Source organism: Semicossyphus pulcher, unplaced genomic scaffold (genome assembly GCF_022749685.1).
Source record: "Semicossyphus pulcher isolate SPU_LCO1_2020_fin unplaced genomic scaffold, fSemPul1.0.p SCAF_15, whole genome shotgun sequence".
In the NCBI taxonomy this organism is placed as follows: domain Eukaryota; kingdom Metazoa; phylum Chordata; class Actinopteri; order Labriformes; family Labridae; genus Semicossyphus; species Semicossyphus pulcher.
This window is the reverse complement of record NW_027211659.1, coordinates 28414633-28437975: the sequence shown is the minus strand read 5'-3', so window position 1 is coordinate 28437975 and position 23343 is coordinate 28414633. Positions and strand designations below refer to the sequence as shown.

The 23343-nt window shown below is 44.5% G+C and overlaps 1 protein-coding gene across 1 annotated transcript in view; it reads right to left on the bottom strand.

The window, feature by feature from the left end:
• Window positions 1–7279: 7279 nt before the first annotated feature.
• The window catches only part of htr2aa (5-hydroxytryptamine (serotonin) receptor 2A, genome duplicate a), a 56920-nt gene continuing 40856 nt past the window's right edge, over window positions 7280–23343 (bottom strand). The window contains exon 3 of the mRNA XM_069663621.1: window positions 7280–8121. Within this exon, the coding sequence (XP_069519722.1) occupies window positions 7280–8121 (842 nt within the window). The remainder of the gene's footprint in view (window positions 8122–23343) is intronic.

Here is a 23343-nt window from a genome sequence, read left to right as displayed (position 1 = left end):
CAATTTAACGAGCATGTCTTTGGACTGTGGGAGTAAGCCGGAGTACCTGGAGGTAACCCACGCACGCACGGGGAGAACATGCAAACTCCACACAGAAAGGCCCACTACGTCTGAACCGGGATTCAAACCAGGAACCTTCCATCTGTGAGGCGACAGCGCTAACCACTTTACCACTGTGCACTCTAGAATATTCCCACATTTCTTCCCTTTTTTAAAATGTCCTGACTTTTAAAAAATGCCTTTTTCCTTTGTGTCCTTTCTCCAAAAATATCCTCACTTTCTAAACGGTCCACACACTCACACATGTCCTTTTCTAAAAATGTCAACACTTTCCAAAAATATCTCGACTTTCCGAAAGTGTCCTTGCTTCCAGAAATGTTCCCTTTAATAATAAACTTTTGTAAATGTCACTTTTCAAAGAATATCTTCAGTTGTCCTAAAACATCTCTTAACTTCTTAAAAGTTATAACTTTTCAAAAATGTCTTTCATATTTTACAAAGCTGCTTTTCAACGATGTCCTCTTAAGGTGTTCAACATCACAGCGTCCCCACGAAGATAGAAGAACAGGAACACACACACACACACTTGTTGCTTGTTGACCACAGACAGAAATGGATCATCGTGTTTAGGTAACAAATATTTTTATTGTGTCCTTCAGGCTCAGATGATGTGACTTTGTAATTACTGATACTGTGTGTGTGTGTGTGTGTGTGTGTGTGCGCGTGTGTGTGAACAGCTCTCGGCTTGTGCTATTTTCAACAGCAGAAGACAGATGGGGCAAAGATAAATTCTTCACAAAGATAAATTGGATGGTCGGGCAGAACTTGCTGCGGGCCAATCAGATTAGTACAATATGACTCTCTCTCTCTCTCTCAATCTCTCTCTCTCTCTCTCTCTCTCTCTCTCTCTCTCTCCCTGACATGAATCATTAGTAATGAAACAAAGAAGTAATTTGAGTAAAAAGCCGCGGTGTGGGGAGGCGGTGCTCTCTCTCTGTTATAGTTAGAAAAGGACATTTTGTTATTCGTGTTGCAGAAAATAATACAATCTGTCACAGCTAACTCCTTATTCTTCATGTTCTGTCATTTTCGCTCAGAGTCTGAATGAACTTTACATCTGTACTCTGAAATGTTTGGGCTGCTGACATTTACAGATTTAGAATAACATTAGTCTTTATGTCGTCCAACGTTGCATGCATCGCATTCAGGATCAGGCGGCTATACAACAACACGACCGCAGTGTGATTAACATCATAGATAAAAATGTTTATTTGATACATACTGTAAGTTTCTGTTGATGCTCCTGGTCAACTGTTAACAGTTAAGTGACAAGAACAACAGTTTAGCTAGCATACGACTGTCGACATGACAGCTCCCCAAACCCTCTCTGTCGCCCCCTGCTGACTGGCTGCAGTATAGCTCATAAAGCCCGCCTCCTCCATGTTAACAGATGGGACATGAGTCAAACTATAAAATCAAAATACACGTCAAGAACATTTTTCTCCAACATGGTTTCTGTCATTATAGTTAGTTCTTATCATGCTGATTTATGTCCAAGTGTTCATTTTTCTGACAAGTTTACTTTTAATTAGTTATTTGATGCTATAAAAAGGGACGTGGCCTCATGATTGACAGCTCTGTGGACAAATGGGGCTCCTGCAGCGTTCTGTTCCCGAGTAGCAGAGTAGAGGAGGAACGGCGAGAGGAGACGTCACTAACACTAACACTACAGTCAGGGCCGGCTCTTGGCATAGGCGATATAGGCGGTCGCCTAGAGCGCCATCTGCTGGAGGGGCGCCGCCAGGCACCCTTGGCCTTGAGGAAAAAAAAAAATAAAATTAAAAACAATAAAAATAAAAATAATTTTCTATGCCCAGTCGCCCTCCTTTGTGTGTTCTCTCTTGAAAATGATTAAAATATTAACAAATAAATAAACAATGATGTTCCTAAAATGTGGTGCTGTCACATGACGGGTCAGAGGGATCAGAGGTCAGGTCACAGACAGGTGATGATTTTGTTACGCGATGAAAAGGCCGTCCAAGCCCTCGGGTGCGCAGAACAAAAAGAAGAAAAAAGGAGGAGAAGAGGAAGTTACAATATAAAGGTAAAATTAGGCTGTACCATTTTTTAATCATGCCATTTTGTGTGAAGACGTTTTATTTATTTCTGCTTGCTAGCTACACCGTGTTTAATGTGAAATGTGCACTGCATCGGCGCTGTTTATGTTTGTGATGAGTTTTCATTAGTTTTCTACACAGTTATCATCTCTGCCTGTATGTCCGGTCTGATTTGGTATTTTATTTCAGTTTCATCACGTCATCATTATGTTTGGTCGAGTTGAAAATTAATTTTACCATAGTCATCACTAGTATATTAACAACTGACAACTTACCTGAAAGTTTGCTGTTCTTGTTCAAATTAAACTGTTGTGATTGTTCATTTGGCTGGTGTAATTTAATCGAGTGTGTGTGTGTGTGGGGGGGGGGGGGGGGGGGGGGGGGGGCGCCGGAGAGTAATCTCGCCTAGGGCACTAAATTAGGTAGAGCCGGCCCTGACTACAGTCATTGAACTTTCCATCAGCGTGAATATCTGCTTCAGACCGACACAAGAAGCTGTTCTGCTGCAGACTGAGCCCACCTGAGGGCTCCAACACGCCAAGGACACCTGAGGGCTCCGACATGGCAAGGACACCTGAGGGCTCCGACACAGCAAGGACACAAGGTGCAGGTGTGTGTCGGGTAGAGGAAGGGGGTCATTCTGGTCCAATGTCACATCCGCTGATAGCTCTTAGTTTCATCATTCATGCTTTTCCCTTCATTCATATAATATCATTATCTTCCCTCATTTTGATCGTCCTCCTGCTGAATAATCAAATAATCCACTTCACCTGGGATTACCTGTCTACTGAAACACCTGCAGCCCATCCCCCAATCAGTCCCTCTGTGTTCATACCTTTGTGTTCCAGTCAGTCCATTATTTCCAGACGTCTGATTCCCCTGCTGCTCCTCGTTGCATCTCTTTTGACTTCTACCTGCCTGACCTGAAGTCTGATAAACTTTGTTGGAGCTGATTGTTTTTGTCTAAATCTTCTGAACATTAAAACAACCCTGAACATTCACAGCATCAGATGAGAAAGCACACGATGTTCTGGAGAGCAGGCCAGTGCAGTCGTTTTAATTAGGAGGTCTTAAAAACATATTAAATAAATAACAGACAGGTGCTTAAATCAGCAGAGATGAGGCCTCTTCTTTGCATCTTTCACTTATTCATTTCCTCAGGTTCGTATTTTTATGATTGATTTTTTTATTGTTGATCTTTGCTTTGTAGTGAAACTGCTGCACAATAATTTCCCTCGGGATGAATCAGGTTCTGTTTTCTTCTGTCTTTATCTACACATAAATATATTCATGCGTTTGAGACTTGAATAAATAAAACACACACACGGTCAGCGCTTCATCTCCAGTTTTTCTTTTTACTTTCATTTAAAAACAAGGAAACAAAAAACTGCTCCACACAGCTGACAGAGAAAACAAACTTTCACCATCAAACATCAAACTCCAAAAGAGACACTAGTTTAAAAAACACCTTCGAACCAGAGATACGTCGGGGAGCCAAAGTCACGTCAGCAGGAAGGTGTCGATGTTCTTCATGTCAATGCAACAGAACAAACAGAGCAGCTGCATCATCTGAGGGGTCCGGATCGATTTAAAGAGCAGACCGGGCCTGTTAGAAACACAACGACTGCAGACAGGACGGTCCTCTACCTGCCGAGGCTGCACTCACACTGAAGCCTGCAGCCGTGAGTGTTTGTTCTCACATCTTTCGCTTTATTTTCTATTTTTTTATTGATAAAAATGAACAGCTGTAGTTCAGAAGAGAAGGAACCTGAGCCATCACATGACAGCAAAGGTGAGATCAGTAAGTTTTGAGTCCAAGTGACCAAAACGTGTAAAAACTTTTACTTTGCTTCATTTTAGTTTCAGTTTCAAGGACGGTAGCTAGAGATGGCTACAGCTGCCTTAAAGGAACAGTGCAACATTTTCAATACAAGTCTTCACTTACTTGGCCAGAATTAGATGTGCCGATTGATTCCACTTTCATTTCTGTACGGTAAATATAATGCTAAAGCAGCAGCTAATTAGCCTAGCTTAGCATAAAGACAGTTAACAGAGAGAAATGGCTAACTCTTTCTGAAGGTAACAAAATCTTGATATTAGCACCTAAAGAGCTCACGGATTAAACTCTTAAATCTGGTTAGTTTGAGTCGTGCGAATCCTCCCATAAGTCCTCAGACAAACAAAATATGACATGTTAGCTTTTTTAGCTCATTGTTCCAAAAGCTAGTCGATAACCATAACAAGTTTGTATAAACCTCGTTTGTTAATTCTGCACAAAAGCTGATTAAAAAGGGAAACACTTTCCCTGTTTCCTGCCTGGAAGCAAAGCTAAGCTAACGTGCTAAAGGCTCCAGCTTCATGATTTAACAAACGGGCATGAGAGAGTATGTGAAGCGTATAATTTGGATGTTTGGGTGAATGACTGTGTTTGATAAACTGAGCGATGACCTGTCGTCATTACACGATTTATTAGCTACTTAACTTTCACTTATTGGACAAAGGAGATGGTGTGGCTGCTCTCACATCTGGTCTGTGTTACTTATTCAATACTTAAATCGTTTATCTGAACAGACAGAAGCTGAAGACTTTTCTGTGTAATCACAGTTTGTGACTCAGCAGGTGGAGGAAAAACATCTGTGCTAAATGTTGCTGTGAAGCTAACAGCAGCCTCCTGCTAAGCTAATATTTCTCTTCCTTTAATTACTGCTGTTTGTGAGCAGCTTCATAGCTCTGTTGTCTGCATCCTGACAGCTTCCTGCTGAACACTTTGGCTTTCAAATAAAAAGCTTTCCTTCCATTAACAGACCTCACAGTCACAGCATGTAGTGCAGCAAGCATCATCTGTTTCTTTACCTCCTTTTCTCTACACCCTGAGCTAGCTTTACCTTCCTCCAACACAACTCCAAAAAGTGACACTTGTTGAATTTATAGTATAAAACTTTTACAAATGTCTTTACTGTTTAAAAAGGTTGTTATCACCTGGTGTAACTATAAACCCTTTACAAGCTTTCAGCTTAGAAATGAACTCCTCGTTACGTCCAAAGACCCGACAATCGGCCAACATCAGAGGAAATATAAGAGTAGAAATTTGCTTTAAATGTTCTTGTTCTCGCTCTTTACATTCTGCTTTGACTCCTCATTCATTTTCATGTCTGTCTTACTTCTTGCCATGTTTTAAGGCTTCTCAATATGTGGCAGTCCTTGACTGAACCATGGATGTATTAAAGGGGGAGTCTCTAACATATTTTGGGGTGTAAATAACGAATAGCTGCACAAAGCTTTGGGATGTCTCCAGTAGATGTGTTCATCCTGCAGCAGTGAAACAGGCTGTAATGGCTGCAACATAATCCTTGATGGGTCAAAGGTCGTCCACTAAAAGTTCTTGTTGTTTCCACTGACAGGCTCAGATTGTTCTTCTAAGTGTGTGACAACATGACAGAAAGGATCCCTACAGAGATAGACCTTTTTGTTACAGAGGAAGATGATTGTTTTTACCACACACAGACGTTACATCGCTCTCTGCACACACACCAGACTCCATTCATAAAAACACCGATTTTACCCTGCAGTAAATGGGAGTTACAGGTCTCCTGCTGACTCAATCGATGAGATTGTTCACGTTGTAGTGTGACTTAACGTTAAGTTTTGCTCCAACACAATATTTGTGTAAAAATAGCAACACAAACAAACTCAGAGATCGAGGCAGGGGTAGAACAGCAACTCCCAAGAACTGGGATGTAAAATAAGCATTTTGTCGATGGAGTCTGGTGCCGTAGGAAAGAGACATGTACCTTTGTCCTTTTATCTTAGAGAGCAACCCATGTAAGTCACAAGATTTACACACTGTCCAATAGAGGCAGTGGTTAACTAACAACTCCTGTGTTGTGCAAGGTTCAATTACTCGCACAGATGCTTTTGCCTTGATTTGCTTGACTCGTAGGATAAAATACTTTTAGGCCGAGTTTGTATCAAGCTTGGAATCTTAAGAGAGCGAGTCAGAGTCTACGGTTCTGGTCCGAACACGTCTCTATAATACATCCATGGTACAAGCCTGCCTTCATGTATGAGAGCAGCTGCTGTGCGTCATCAGGGTCTTCCTCTGTTCAGGCTGACACAGCAGATCCCTTTAAGCACATTTTAAAACAATATTTAAACATGTTGACCGTTTGTTACACGTAAAAACACCTCAAAGGGTCTGAAATCCCAGCCTGTGCACTGGTCCGACAGGAACACAATAAAAAGTGACTTTTACAATAAACACATCTGCAGTGAAATCCTCATCGTCTCCTGCTGACGTCTTCTCAGGTACAATCCTCGTACTGCATCGTGTCAGTGACAGTTATCCTCACTTCACTGGTGAATTACAAATCATTATAACCTCAACAATCATGAACATTTATTCACAAATATCTGCACAAAATACAAATATAGATTTATTTACGTGGTTTCTTTTGCTGTTTGTTTCAACAGAAAACACAGAAGCAGCAGGAACCTCTCCTTATTTATACCGTCCTCTGCAGGAGTCTGGAGTCTCGGCGCGTCAGCCTCATCCTGGATCCTCTTCCCCGACATCAGGATCTGATAAGGTGGCAGGAAATCCAGTCTAATCCGTCCTGATCCACCTAAACGGTGCGAGGGGAGGTAGAGGCCACCTGACTGAGGAGGTGAGGTGAGCTGAGGTCACTGCAGCCGAGCAGCGCAGCATCCGAGGAAAATGAAATGATGCGAAGAATCTACAAACAGTTTGTTATAGAAAGCGTCTCACATCGTTTGGCCTCTTTTATCTGTCTCACTCTCAGGCTGGGAGATACTGACTGACTCAGTGTCTAAGTGAAGAATAAACTGCATCAGAATCTGGGTAAACAGAAAGCTAAAGGCAGTTTTGTTGTAACAGGGAACTTGATTCAGCAGATCTGGATCCTGTTAATGAAGAACAGAACCTGACTGAATCTGTTCATCCATTTTAAGACTATATTTCAATTTCCTCATCAGTTTTAAAACTCCTGACCTCAGTGTTTCTAAAATCCTGACTGGGAGGCACTTTGTCTTTGGCACTTTGACTTTAAACCCCAAACGTTGTGGCCACAGAACTTCATATAATCCTTTAATTTCTCAGGACTGACCTGGAGAGCATGAAGAGTTTTATTCAGTGTCAGACAGGCTCACACGCAGCTCTCGTCCTTCTCTCCGTGGCTTTTGTCCGGCCCACACTTCTCTGTTTCCTGTCCAGGTAAAGAAAAGTCCTTCACTCCGTTTCGTAGCCTCCCGACGTCGCCCAGCGGCAGCTGTGTGGAGCTGTAAGCGAGTGGCGGGATGGTGTTCACCAGGATGAGCTGGAGAGGTTTTTTCTCCGGCGTGTACTGACAGCGAACGTATCTCAGGAACGCTGCTCTGTACGTTTTATTGAACAGTGTGTAGACCAGCGGATTGACCGCCGAGGACAAGTATCCCACCCACACGAAAACGTTCAGCAGGCCTCCCATGAGCCCTGCGTCGCACACGGCCGGGTCGCACACCACCACCAGCACGTTGGTGATGAAGAACGGGCACCACATGACCACGAAGAGGAAGAACACCACCCCGAGGACCTTGGACGCCTTCTGCTCGTTGCTGATGGACTGCATGGTGCGCCGTCCAAACAGCGAGCCGGTGACGCTCCCCCGGGCGGCGCTCAGACCGCCGCTGCTCCCTCTGCCGCCGGCCTCGCGGCTGATTGAGCGTCTGAAGAGTTTCTCAGAGGACAGCGACGTCTGCGGCAAGAAACTCAGGGTGAAGGTCGTGCTCCATTTGGGCCGCGGGACCAGCTGGTCCAAGCAGAGGGTGGCCTCGTTCTGCAGCGCGTTGATGGTCAGGAAGTAGGTGACGACCATGATGGTGAGCGGCACGAAGAACGCCACGAAGGAGCCGACCAGCACAAAGTTGTTATCTGTCAGCAGGCAGCTGCCATCTTTGAACACCTTGGAGTGATCTCTGAGGCCCAGCACGGGGATGGGCATGGAGATCCCTGCAGAGAGGAGGAGACACAGGTGAGGAGACAGGGACAGAAAAGTCTCAGGTTCAAACCAGCTGGTGACAAGAAATCAGCTGTTTCCTGCAGTGAAAGAGAAAATTAGCAACAACAATGTGAAAGTCCTTTATGACAGAAAAGAAAATGCTTTTCACTGAGAAAAGAGAGTCAGACACAAACACACTAAATCTAATAGAAGTACAAAACTCAGAGAGCATGACACTCACAGTACAAGCATGGAGACAGAATGCAGCCTCTGCTGACTAACAGCCATTTAACCTTGCTGTTGCTCGTCTGCTGCCTCCTGTGTGTCGTTGTGTGACTCAAAGCTCAGTTTGGATTCAACACAAAATTATAATAAAAATGAAACCACAAAGAAACACAGCGATCGAGGCGGGGGTAGAATCCAAAGTTTAAAGTGGGATATTGTCAGTGGAGTCTGGTGCCTTAGAGAAGAGAGATGAACCTTTTTGTGAAGGATGCATGTTGAAAACAGAAACAGCTGTTACATCACTCTCGTCAAAGCCACCAAACTCCACTGACAGAAACATTTTACTCAGTAAAACTTCAAACTCCACAGGTCAGTTTGCTCGTGTTATTGTGTGTGACTCAGATATTATGTTGATCCGAACAACCCATGAAAGAAACCAAATGTACACTACTTAGAACATTTAATCAGAGCTGGAGTGTCTCAGACTAAAACTACACTTTACAAGCGGGTCAGTAATTACAACAAGTGAATAATGAAATTCAAACAATCGACCCAACAGGTTTTTATTTCACTGAAGACCAAAAATGTCCTCTTAAACGTGGCTTTAGATAAAAAGGAGAATTTATCCTCTGTTCAAATTCAACTTGAGATGAATTCCCTTGACATCAATACAAAGCTTAATTTTTACTTCTTACAAATCTGCATCATGTTGAAGTTTGGGCGAAGGTAAGATCGTTAATAACGAGTACATCACAAGAGAACGTTTCTCTTTCTGTAACAACGCAGCACGCGGGAAAGGAAGTCTTGACGGGAAGTCGATTATCGCTGTCGTCCCCAGAGGCTGTATCGTCTCAGACTGTAGCCGATAGGATCCCAGATTGCCAGTGAACCTAACGAGCATGTCTTTGGACTGTGGGAGGAAGCCGGAGTACCTGGAGGACCCCCGGGCATGCACAGGGAGACTCCACACAGAAAGGCCCACTACGTCTGAACCGGGAATCTAACCAGGAACCCTCTAACTGTGAGGCAACAGCGCTAACCACTGCACCACAGTGCAGCCGACCATGAATGTCCATAAAAAAATTGTGCAAAACCATCAGCTGATGTTGATATACAGAATGTTACCTGTGACCTCTGAACTGCTGACGGCACAAAACTAGTGGAATCAAGAGGTCCGTCCTCTGGGGAACATAAATACATCTGTCCTGAATATGTGTGATAAGTTTAACAACAATCTGTGTTCTGAAGTTGAACAGCTTTCTCATTAAGGCTGAGCTGTTATAAACAAACAGATAATCACGTTATCGGCATAAAGTACATCACAAGTGTAACTCCCTGTTTGTTGCCCTGTGGTCTCCAGCAGGGGACAGCAGGCAGGGCAGGTCCAGTCTGTCACATATGTCAGCACACCGCCTCGACCCTTCACTTTCAATGTGTCACATTCTCCATTAATCTGAGGCTAAAGCTGTTTTTGCATTTGTCTGTCTGTCACCATGTGGGAGCAGAGTTTTCCTCCCCTTGTGTCAGCAGCGTCTGAGGGTTCAGTCTCAGGTGTGACTGTATGAACCTCCACCTGCCGTCACCCCACAGGTCCAGCTCTGATTGTTTTCTGTGTAGGTCAGACACCAGAGCCGCGCGGTCGTGATCTCCATGCTGGTGATGAACCGTGCTACTAATAATACAGAACATTCTTACTGTTGTTGCCTCTGCAGACACACGTCGAGATGAATCTAATAATAAATTGGCCAAAAAGTTTTGGACGAGGGTAGGACAGGTGTAGAAAGGAGCTGGGTAGGAGGTGATGAAGTCAGCAGTCTTCCTCACGCTGAGTTCTCATTACCTGCTCGTCACAAACAGGAGGGAAGTGAGAGAAGAGGAGGAGGAGGAGGAGGAGGAGGAGGAAGGAGAGGGCAGCAGGTCTGAGTTTGACAGACACAGCGAGGGTGGACAGAAATTGTCGCAGCCCGTCGGGAGCAGAGGAGGTCAAAGACGGATCATTCTCATTAAGTCCTGAAGGTTTGACAGAAAAGCTGCTGGAGCGCCTCAGGCTGAAGGTTTTTCAGGTTCCAGACTCATAAACAAATTTCCTCCTGGTCTTTGGCCTGTTCTTACTCTACATAAATACATCTCCTGTTTTCCTCGTGGACGCTGATTTGTTAACTTTTAACAGAGCGGGTGGCCCAACGGCAGCACCTCAACCAAACACCTAGGCCTACCGTAAACCCTGATGTGTTGTCATGTGTCCCCTGAAGGATGTATTTATAGCAGCACAGTCACTATGGAGTGATTGCAAAAGTAAAGGAATATAAGAGACTGTCTGAAGTCCGTCTCTTTGATCCTGACACCCTTCTGTGACTACACACTTCTTTTTGTCACTTACAACATGACGGTTACTTTAAAGAGAATATAGGCTCCAAAATGTTATAAAGTTTTGTATTTATTGTATAAAGTTTTGAGTATATTAAAGATCCAAGGCCAAACAAAATGCAATTGCAAATCCATCGTCTGCTACTTCAGCACCTCGGACAGCTCCTCAGATCTGTGCTGATATAGTACAGTCAGGCTGCTGATACTTCAGCATCATGGTTAGGGTCATAGATCCTGCACATCCATACATCCTGCACAAACATTAGTCAGGTAAAGGATCAATACAAAAGGTAAATAAACAACAACATCTCTGTCTCTGGCCTTTCACTGTTGTTAGGGGACGGGGGGGGTAACGAGGGGGTGTATTTTGGTCATATTGCTATGGGTGCTGTCCCTCTCAAAGCGCACACTGATAATAGATCAATAGTATAAAGAGAAGACGGGTCATATGGGGAAGCTTCACCTTTTGGCAGCAGGAGTGATGCATGACAAAACAAACAACTAACATATCTTCAATGTAGATCAATGTTCTACAGTGTACGCTTAGTGTCTGATAGTATACGTATTATAAATGATGTTTTAATTGTGCTCTGTAGGGAGAGCCCAATGCTAACAATGCTAAAAATGCTAACAATGCTACCTGAGCTGGGGAAACAACCACAAGCAAAGCCGTCTGACTGGATCTTTACCAAGTTCTCTTGTGACTGCCAAAGGTTGTCTGTCTCTGTGTGTCAGCCCTGTGATTGACTGCTGACCTGTCCAGGTGTAACCCCGCCTCTCGCCCAATGACAGTTAGGATAGGCTCCAGCCCCTCCCGTGACCCTGAACAGGATAAGCGGTGTGGATAGTGGATGGATGTTGGCACTTCCTCGTAGCTGGCAGAAGTCAGTACTTCTTTGAAAGACAATGATAACTGTGTTTAAAGATTTTTTCTTAGAGAATTACAGAACATGAAGGCAGCAGGATGCAGAGATAAGATCCAGCAGCAGAGCAACCTTGGCAGCATGCACTTACAGAGTGTTAGGAAGAAAGCTCACAGGTGATGAGCACAGGCATGTTATGATACGACACTGACTGCTTTGATATTGAATAAAACTTATAAACATGAAGATTGTCCGGCAGGTTCTGCAGGAGGATTCAGTGATTTCTAACTATGTTTTCTAACATGTCCTTGGAGCTGGATTTTAAAATGAATGCACCTGTGTGTTCAGATTTGACTGGTTCATGACTCAGAGAAGGAGTGTGCAGTTTGATCCAGATTACATCAGCAGGTGTCTCTGCTGCAGCGCCGCCTGCTAACCGTTGTTGAGCAGCAAAAAACAAAAAGCCAAACTTCTTTCTTAAATCTCTGTCTTCATCCTTCCTGCTCACATCAAAGCAGACTCCTCGTCAGGCAGGAGGATCGTACGTTTTTACTTCTCCTCCACATCGAACAGAGAACAGATCCAGACAGAAATGACTCCTTTCACAGAATGATTGCAGCATAATAAAGAGCATTTACCTTTGAGGGATTCTGTAAGAGCTGAGATTAAGTTTGCACTTTAAATTGAAGAGTGTGGATATTTGGGAACACTTCTCAGGCTGCAGAGGTTCTCTTTAAATTACAGCCTAAAAGCCTCCATCTCCTCTCTCCCTCCCTCCCCTTCATCTCTTTGTGTCTCCCTCCCTGTGTTCTCTCTCACTTGATCCCCTTTCATCCTCTCTCCCTCTTCTGTCAGGTTTTTCTCTTCCATATTGAGCCTGTGATTTCATGTATTTAGAGCAGAGAGTTTCCATCAGGGAGGAGAGAAGGAGGAAGAGAAGGATCCAGCTTTTGATACCCTGATTCTGTTGGAGTTGGAGCTGGTGGACTCTCAGGGGGCTTATGAAGAACAAACACTTGAATCAACAATGTCACTTTGACAAACAACATCTGATCAGCTCGATATGAAGCAGGCGGCAGTTTAAAGGGGATCCCTGGTATTTCAAACCTTTGCCCTGTTGTTAGATGCAGTGGGGTCCTAAAGACTTTGGTCAAAGGTCAAATAAAAGGTGAAGAAGCACAGGTTGAGTCTTTAACAAAGTGTTTTACAATCATACATACGAATCATTTAAATACAGCATCTAACTTTATATTATTACTTTTTATTACACGGCTGCATTAAATACTTGATTCTGATTGGTTAATCACAGCATTCTGAGGTGTGCTATTTCTTGATAACAGACCGTTGCTATGAAGAACAGACCGTTGCTAGGGATTTGGCTCTAATCACACTAAATGTGATCATATCAATCCGCCCAAAGCAGTCCAGTAGATTTGATGTTGCTAGAGTTAAGCATTGCTATGGACGCAGCTCTCACTGTGAGTGGAACAGATTGTTTTTAAATAAATAAAATCATTTCTTAATCAATAATTTGTCAAAGTATTGATTTCCTGATTAATTGCGATGTAATAAGCGGGATAATGTCAGCAGGTTGTTGTGGGCTCACTGTACACGACGCCTTACATTGAGTTTATGTTCGTCATCATCCCGACAGGTGACTGAATCACACCACCAGGCTACTTTTGTAATCCCCTTCAGATACATGGGTCACATGTGGGAAGTCATGATGACATCATTCTGTTTCCTGTGAGAAGAAGAAAATAAATTAACTTTAATTTTGCCGCCTCGATGTACAACAGAGCATCAAGTCTTCAGAAGCCTTCAGGCTTTGTGTACTTCTTCTTTAAAGTCAGGCTCAGGTAAATATCCTGATGAAACCTGATGTCTGCCACGTGTGCTCTGACCGCGCCGTCTGACGTCGAGTCCCCCCCGCCCTGATTTCAGCAGATATTCGCCTGTTTTACTCGTCGTGTCCCCTCCTGAAGGCCGACAGGTCGCAGAATGTTTTGCTACTTAAGTCCGACTGAGGGGGCGTGTTCAGGTGTGACAGGGGCGTGTTCAGGTGTGACAGGGACGTGTTCAGGTGTGACAGGGGCGTCAGCACATACGCTCTGTCTCTAAAAGGACAGTTAATGATAAAGTGTTTGTTTCACATCGCTGGACACAAACAAACTGATTCAATATAAAAACTCAGACAGAGTTAATGTCCAAAATATTTTAATGAGATTAATATGAAGCATCTGTTTGTGAGGCAGAGCAGACAGGCTGAGCTCATTACTGCGTGTGCGTGTGTGTGTGTGTGTGTGTGTCTGTGTGTGTTTGTGAAAGAAGCATTTTAGTTTTATACAAAAGTGTGTGTGTGTGTGTGTGTGTGTGTGTGTGTGTGTGTGTGTGTGTTGGTCTCTCTCCAGTGTCTTGATGAGCTACAGTAACGCTCCCACTGGGAAACACTGAGCCGTCTGTCTGCCTGCACACACACACACACACACACACACACACACACACACACACACACACACACACACACACACACACACACACACACACACACTGTTTTGGCTGCTTGGAGCACTGTGATGACCGTGGCGGCCGCTCTGTGTGTTTTGATGTTGTTATCGATCTGACTCTCTGCGCTGCTCCCTGCTGCCTCCATCAGCAGCTGGTGACATGAAACACACAGCTCTGATTCAGTCTTTGTACTGTGTTGTTAATGTAACTATCAGACATGCTGGATACACACGAGGAAAGGACACAATGACTTCAATCACAGTGTGAGTCTTTAGTTCCCTCTCCTCTCCTGATCACCTGTTCAGATGATCTCAGGTGAAACCCTCTGCAGGAAGTGAGACCTGAGACGTCACAGCGGACTGACGCAGGTGTTTCCTTCAGGCTTCATTGAGCGGAAAAGTGAAACGGAAACAGTTTGTAATGACGGCGCTTTGTGTTGGAAACGTTTCCTCTCCAGTGAATCGATGTGTGGAACAGTGTTTACACTCTGAGCTGCAGGAACAGACGGGCTCCAGAACCAGCGCTTCACACGAGAGCAGACCGAGTCACAGCTCAGTTAACATCTTTCTGCTCTGAGCCCCTCCTTTACTGCCCTCTGTCATCCATACTGCCTCTGCTTCCTGCATTTCTTCTTCTCTGGTTTTATTTCCTGTCTTCCTGTTCAAAAAGATGATTTTCCTTTTCCTACATTGATCCTGATACTTAAAGAGATAATCTGGAAGATGTTCATGTAAATAAATGTCTGTAAGTCTCTCTCTCTCTCTGAATGAGGTAACACATGGTGACTGACCCTATGGCCCACTGATGAAAGCCTTTGCATCTGCAGTATATAGTATTATTATGGGCTGGGTGTCTGTGGCGGCGCCCAGTTAGTGACGCGTTTTCCATCACCCAGCAGTGGTTGGTCTGCCAGAGAGGGTAGGCGGAGCTAAGCGGCTGCTTTTCCGCTCTCTGCAAGTGTTGCGAGTAAACAGTAATCTACTATGGCTGAACAAACAAAGAAAAGATGGATGACTACAGATACAACTTCAACAAGAAGTGAAAATCCAAAGAAGAAGAAACAAACTCGACGCTCAGATGAAGCAAACAGTCTGAAAAGGAAAGCGACCGTCAGCCAGGAAAATCAAGAGTTACAACCGGAGCCGACCGTGGACGTCACACATGCAGCACTGTCTGGATATCTGGGAAGTGTGCTCCTGCTGCCCTGCACCAGTACTGCACTCTTACTTTCAGCCCCACCACCACCCCAGCATCCACCTGCAGGTCCTTTAAGATATTATCTCATCACTCTTCAATTTCTGCATGTAAAATCAATCAGCAAGGAGTGATGAGGTCGGAGCCAGACACAAGCTATGTTCTGCTGCTGCAATAATCATTTCAAACTACAACAACGTGAGTCGCCTGACTGAACTACCGTCTATCGCCACAGGTGCCGCCAAAGAGAACGAAACAGATCTTTGAGATTACAACTTTAAGACAACATGAGACAGACCTGTAATAACCCAGAGGTGAAGTTGTTGTACGGTCGCTGCAGTATGAAGCACAAAATAAGACATTAAATATCAACGTACAAAAAAAATCCAAAATACACTTGATGCCAAAAACATAAACAAAGTTCACATCATGAGTCGTGTTTGGTTCTTTAAGTTTCAAGTTAAAGTTATTTATTCACCACTGAGACAAACGACCACATATGTTGTGTTACAGAGGTAAAATCAGTGTTTTTCTGAATGGAGTCTGGTGTGTGTGCAGAGAGCGATGTAACGTCTGTGTGTGGTTAAAACAATCATCTTCCTCTGTAACAAAAAGGTCTATCTCTGTAGGGATCCTTTCTGTCATGTTGTCACACACTTAGAATAACAATCTGAGCCTGTCAGTGGAAACAACAAGAACTTTTAGTGGACGACCTTTGACCCATCAAGGATTTTGTTGCAGCCATTACAGCCTGTTTCACTGCTGCAGGATGAACACATCCACTGGAGACACTCGGACACCATTTAGAGCCCAAGATCCCCTTTAAATAACTCAAGATAATTTATGCGTAACGAACCCTGACCCCCCCCAGCACTGACTATACACACATTTTTACACATAAAAAACGATGAAGAATTCATGTTTTCAACGTTTTCAACAGAGAAACATATTTATGAACATGTGTGAGAATGTTTCAGTCTGAATTATATAACTTTGGAGATGTTAACACACACACTCACACACACACACACACACACACACACACTATCATTATGCATTCATGCGTGTCTGTGCGTACTCCCTCTCTCCTCTGTGCAGCTATGTGTAAGTCCTGATGTTACGTCCAATCAGATCAGAGCAGAACCACAAACAGGCTTAACGGCAGCCATCACACTCCCACAGGAAGCATCCGCGCTCCTTCCTCCTCCTCCTCTGCTGACCCTGAGGACTAAACGAGGCGGCGTGTGTGTGAATAAAATGAAGAATTAACCCGAGTAGTAATCCCTGACATAATCTCATTGGGCTGGTGGGCGGCGGCGCAGCGTAGCGTGCTGCTGAGGAGTGTTTGGCCGGCTGTTACGCGCCTGAGGGCGGGACCTGCTGCTCTCCACGCTGACATCACATTATTCAACTCTCACCCTGCTGTCGACTTTGTGCAGCTTCAGCTCGGTTGCATCATGAATATTTTTTAGCTTTAGCCTCCAGTTATTTGCATATTCATGTTAAAAACTGCAAATACATGTAGAAAGATTCAGTGTGGGAGAGGTGAAGTAAACGCTCACATCTGAGCTCTTCAAGGGAGAAGATTAAAGTAACCTGTCAGTGAAAACATCAAACTTAACTCATTAAACTTTCTGTCTGCAGCCGACACAGAGAGTGAGAGCTGCCTCAGGAACCTACTGCTGATTCCACCCGCTCTCTGGTCAAGTGAAGAACACTTCACCTTTCAGATCGATGTCTCACCTTCCTGACAGACTCTCGTTTTAGTTTCTGTCTTCATTTTCAAGAGCTGTTTCTGCCAGGGCTGCACGCTGCTGCAGGGGTCAGCGCGAGAAGCCAGACAGTTCCTGGTTCAAGTCCCGGTTCAGACGTAGTGGGCCTTCCGGTGTGGAGTCTGCATTTTCTCCTCGTGCATGCGTGGGTTCCCTCCGCGTACTCCGGCTTCCTCCCACAGTCCAAACACGTTAGGTTCCTTAGTGAATGAACACATTTTAATGTTCAAAGAGAGCGTCGTACAGTTTTCCTGTGATTTGAAGTCCACTTGTATCCTGAACCAAAGAGCACCTCAAACTAGCTCTGTCTGCAAGCTGTGCTCATGTCAGTTATTTAATATGTTCTTTGTTTCTCCGAGTCTCCAAGAATTGGACGTAACCTCCTGGTTCTAAAGGTAAAGCCAGTGCGCAAGTGCCTCAAACCTGCATTCTATCTATACAATCAGACTCCAATGTCTGATCCTATAGAAGTCTATGAGAAAATGCTCCTCCTCCTCTCCTGATGTATTCCCTCAGTAAACATGTTCCTAATGAGTTTATGGTCTCAGTCTCTAGTTTCAAGTCTTCTTCAACACAGCATGATGTTCATTTAGTCACTGATGCTCCCATTGAGAGTCACACAGACCAGAGAGAGGGGAGGAGCTAGGGCGGGACTACCTGTGAGTGACAAGTCACTACCAAGGTTACCTAGCAACCAGAAAGGAACAAAGCTTATTCATCCTGCCGTCAATTTTGGCTCCAAAATGAGAGACAAATTGCCAAAGTTGAGGCTTAAGTTAACAAGACTGAGAGTCTTCTTTAGCATGCTAACATGCTAGTGACGATGGTAACACGTTGATATTTAGCAGGTGAAACAGCAGCTAATGTGTTAGCATGCTACTGTTTGCCTATAAGTAGGGATCCACGATATTATCGGCACATTATCTGTATCTGCAGATCACATTTTCTGCCCATAAAAGAACGCTTTAATTCTGCCTAAACGTCGATGATTCCTTAAAGAAGCCTGATGCAATGCTACGACATTAACTGGGTGCGAGTGTGCGCGCACTGCCTGCACGACAGTAAAAACGTGACTGTACCATGTCAACGTATTATTTATCATCTCTTGCATCCATCAGTGGAGCAGAGACGATGTAACCAAAACTACATCACATGTAAGACATGATCGATGAAGCAGTAAAAGATAACATGGTGCAGTTAGCCTGCACGCAGCGCTCCGGCTATAGCTCATCCTAATGATCACAGATATCCCAGCATGCATTAGTTAACTGAGAGCATGACGGAGGTCCCGGCTGAATGCTAAACTGTCTGATGTTACATCACCAGATCTCACTGTAACATCTCGAGTCGTTTCTCTGCAGGCTGAAGGAAGAACACCGTTTCCTGTCAGAGCGGAAGAGACGAGAAAAACAACAAGGAAATACAATGTGAACAGGGAGGACAGGCTGCAGAGAGACTGTCAGCATACGAGCGTTTATCTATCAGACGACACACGACAGCTAACTGACTGCAGAGTCTGTCGCGTGCATCCACAGTTTAACACTTTATTCATTAAAACCGGCTTTAATTACCGAGGGAGAGAGAGAGAGAGAGAGAGAGAGAGAGAGGGATATTCATGTGATGTGAAGAGTCAATCACAGTTTAAGGAACTTCCACATCATTATGTCTGATCAGTGATGTCAGAAAAATCAGAGACTCAAAGTTACAATTAAAAGTTGGACGTTAAAGTGACACAGAGACGACTCAGAGGGAGAGGATGCAGGAGCTCAACGACTTCCTGTAGTGATGGTTTGAAAAGAGAAAAACAAACTGAAGGTTGCCAAGAGTAATGCTGCCCTCCAGACAAACTGGGATCAGGTGAAAGCTCATCCTTGTGTCCAGCTCTCTCCAGGTGTCTTGTTTGAGCCTCGAGGTGCGTGCTGTGCTGCAGGTCCTTCCCACATGATGGCCGTGGTTTGGTGGAGTATGTAGTGTCGCGCTCTGACCCTGCTGCGGTCTCACAGTAATCATTCAGATTTTAATGTTGAAAATATGTTTGAACAGACTGATCTGTAAACTGCTCACATGACAGCCTGTGGAGGTGATCACAGTAATCAGCCGGAACCTTGGACCCGGCCTGGGGCTGCTTTCAGCCCCGATCTGTTCAGTTCTTCTCTTTGTTTTGGTACCTTTAATTGTAAATATATCAGAACTGCTCTTCCATTCGATCACTTCAGTTAAGTGCTTGATGCTGGAAGTAAAACCGTCTGCAGAGCAGCTGGACATTACTGTAAACCAGATCTGAGATAACAAAAGTGCATCAGCCTGTGAACGATGAGCGAGTCCGTCTATCTGATCTGGACGAGGAAGGAGGCTGAATTATCTCCGTGACACGCTCATTAGCAGCTCGCTGCAGAACGACGGAGCTGATGGAGTGAGGCGACAGGAAGCAGACGCAGACCTGGGGGCTGCAGGGCGGCTCAGAGGACGACTCTGTGTGAATGATTGAGGCCTGTTTTCAGTCAATAAAGTTTAGAAGAGAACTCAAAGAGAGGACGGAGGGCGAGACAGGAGGAGACAGGAGGAGGAGACGTGTTTCTTTTCTTTCCTTCTCTGGTTTGTTGCTTTCTTTTCCATCCTCACAGGGTGGACCTCAGCCTCCCACCTGACCCCCCTCTGACCCCCCTCTGACCCCCCTCTGACCCTCCTTTGAACCTCCCCTGACCCCCCCTCTGACTGTGAACAAACTAAAGAGCTGCTGTTTAACTCATTCTTTGATCTTCAGCTGGTCTTATTCTGACGTTGCTGTCCGTTCAGCAGACTTCAGCTGTTCTGTGAGTTTGTCTCAAACACTTTCCCCATGAACAGTTTGCATCATTTTCTCTTGTGATCCTCGTTTTGTTATATTTGGTTGTTTAGTTTTATATTTATCTTTGTATTTAATTCATTGCTTGTGTTGCTTTACCTCCTTTGTTTCGTTTCCCGCCTTTGTGATTGTGGCCCCGCCCTCATTGTTTTCACCTGTGTTGATTAGTCTCACCTGTCCCTGGTTTGACCTTCAGTTGGATTCTTCAGTAAGATTTTGTGTTCTGCCTTTTGAATCTGCCTTTTGGTTTGTAGCGTAAATCGATGAATTATTTAATAGTTCATTAGTGGCAGAACGCCTGCACTCTACACTGACGAGTGAAAGTTAAAGTTTAACTTTAATGAAAAGGATTTAACCTGTTGTAAATGTTGCACCACTCTATTTTGACAAAACAGGGAAAACTTATAATTAGTTACCTGCTTAAATAACTCATTAAGGAAGTGAGTTAGTTACGCAGCGTGCAGAGGTCAGAGCGCAGGATCGGAGCAAAAGGAGCTGCTGTCTTCAGCTCTTGTAACACAGGGCTGGAACAGCTGGAGTTCAATTGGAGCAATGTCTTCAGCGCTGAACAGCACACAAGGGCTTTAGGCCTCCTCGCGTGGCAAATATAATAAGGAAAGAAAATGATGAAGAGGACAAGAGAAGACAAGAGAAGACAAGAGAACAAGAGAGCGACCTCGGGGTGTTGTCTCTTTTTTAAAGGACCTCTCTTCCCGAGGGCAGTGTGCTAAGCAAACGGCGTGAAGCTGACCCCTCCTTTGTTTGAAACCTTCTCATTAATTAAACTATTTCTTCTTAAACTTAAAGTAGTAAATCTCATCTATATAACCCCCCACATCTGTGTAGCTTCACTCACACACATTACTCTCAGGCTCGTGCATGTAGTAAACGTTATTCTCTCTGACAGTTAGCCTTTATCACTCATCTTATTTTGCTCCACATCACTTGTGACAGCAGAACCTCTTTGCTTCCCGACAGATGATTCGGTCCCTGGACGGTTCACAAAGCTCATTCACAGCCTGCGAGCTCCAGCAGCTCCCAGAGGAGCTCCGGGAGCAGCTGTGTGCTTTAAAAACAACATTATGTAACAACCTGACCTTAAAATAACAGATTCAGACTTTTTAATGCCACACTGGCTCAAAACAGAGAGAATGGAACCGCTTTTATCTCCATTTCATCTCACATCACAAACCGAGCGTCTTCAGCTGTGAGAGGAGGCGAGCTCGGTGTTCTCATGTGAACATCGAGGCGGAGGAGACGAAGAGGACGTTTACAGAGACGGGGACGTCTCAGACTGGCTGTTAACTCATTGGTGAGAGCGTCACGACACGAAGTGTTGTGGGACGAGTGAGTGATCTTAGATATAAATAATATAAGCTGTATATTTGGATATTATCATGCTGCACAATCCATTAACATGTTTCTTTGGCTTCTGACGTCGTCTCTGCTGTTTTCAGATCCTGCAGCTTTCACACTCTGAATCTGTGGAGGCTACACGTCACAGAAACACTGGGAAATTAACCTGATTAACATTTGTAACCGCAGTTACATCGGTCTTTCGTCTTGCACAAGTATGTTTGAAATCACTTCTGATAAAACAGAAATTTCACCTTTGAAGCTCCCCTGTCTTGATGTCAGCTCGGCCTCTAACCACGGACCAAAGTGATGCCTGAGGAGCTTTTGGATAGTTCAGGTTTTTTGAAGTGTGGTTGTATGAGGTACTCATCAACACTAAGTGAACTACATACAGCAGATAACAGTCAGCACGGCTCCTGTTAGGAGAAGCTGGCCGGAGTTCCTACACGGCAGCTAAGCTAGTGCGGCTGCAGACGGGGTCAGGAGCACCACGAACTTTAGCCTCTTTAAAGAGTCCTTAATAAACACACATTTTAAGTGTGCGCTGTGTTTTAGTTTTTATCACTGCTTCACATCGACGTCAGACAGTCCTTTACCTCTGCACCGTGTCTCACTCTGCACTATGTCTCACTGTGCACTATGTCTCACTGCACCGTGTCTCACTCTGCACGATGTCACACTCTGCACTATGTCTCACTGCACCGTGTCTCACTCTGCACTATGTCTCACTCTGCACCGTGTCTCACTGCACCGTGTCTCACTCTGCACTATGTCTCACTCTGCACCGTGTCTCAATCTGCACTGTGTCTCAATCTACACCGTGTCTCACTCTGCACCGTGTCTCACTCTGCACTATGTCTCACTCTGCACTGTGTCTCACTCTGCACCATGTCTCACTCTGCACCGTGTCTCAATCTGCACGATGTCTCACTCTACTCTGTGTCTCACTCTGCGCAGCGGCCCTGTATACCTTCCCATGCAGCGCACGGGGTCAGGGAACTTTCCCTTTAAGCAGAGGAACTCTCCATGGCTGCTGTCACATGGTTACATGATCTTATATACATTTTTTTTCTGCAGCATGTGAAGAATATGAAGAAGAATATGAGCCAATCAGAGCGATTCCTACTCAGTAGCCTAGCGACATTAAGGCTAAATATAACCCATAATGCATCACTGTGAGCTACCTTACAGGCTTTGAAGTGTTTGTCTCTTTAAGGAGGATCACGATGAACCTCTGAATGGCTGATTATGAATGGAGTGCTGACCTTTACTGACCTCTGAGTAATGTGTCTGTGGAGCCTCCTTCACTTCAGCATCAGCTGCATTAAGGAGTCTTTATACGTTTGTTTCACTGAAAGGTCATAGAGACCGTCTCCCTTCTTTAATGCCTTCTCTCTTTCTTTGAGAGGTCCTTTGAACACTTCATGCATCTATACCTCATACTGTTCACAGATGACAGTTTGTTCCCTGACAGCAATAAGTGCTGGTGCAGGTGCTAAACCCTCTGAAAGTCAGGAAATATTCACTACATGTGGCAAACATGTGGAGGCATGGACACAAACCGTCTTCCTGTCGTGTCCTGGATTCACTGTTATCACTGTGTCCTCTGATAATGAAAACAACTACAAAACAAGGCGAGTAAAACACGAGACGGCTAAAGAGTGAAAGCACAGTTCAACTGTCAGACTGACTCTGAAGTGTTGCTAAATGTTTATGCGTGGATAATCTCTATTTACAGATTCTACATAGAAATGAAAGCAAATGTTCTGTTTGAGCTACGCTTGTAGACCGAGTAATATTGACCAATCACGTATCAGCAGGCTGCAGCGTATGCAGGCAAAACAGTCCGTGTGGAGAGCAAAAGCAGGCGGAACGTAATCCACACATCCCGGCTCCCATCAGTGTGATCTGACAGCGATTTAGCTTCTTATTAATCTCTATAAACAGACATCGGCATGCTAGCAGCTAACAGCTAACAATCTGTTCTAGATCTACAATTCAACGTGATTAATTCCCTGACGCTGTGTCACGTAAGCTGGTCACTGTTCAGATTTCCTGACTTACTCAAATGCATCATAAATGATGGCTCCGTGATTTTAAAGT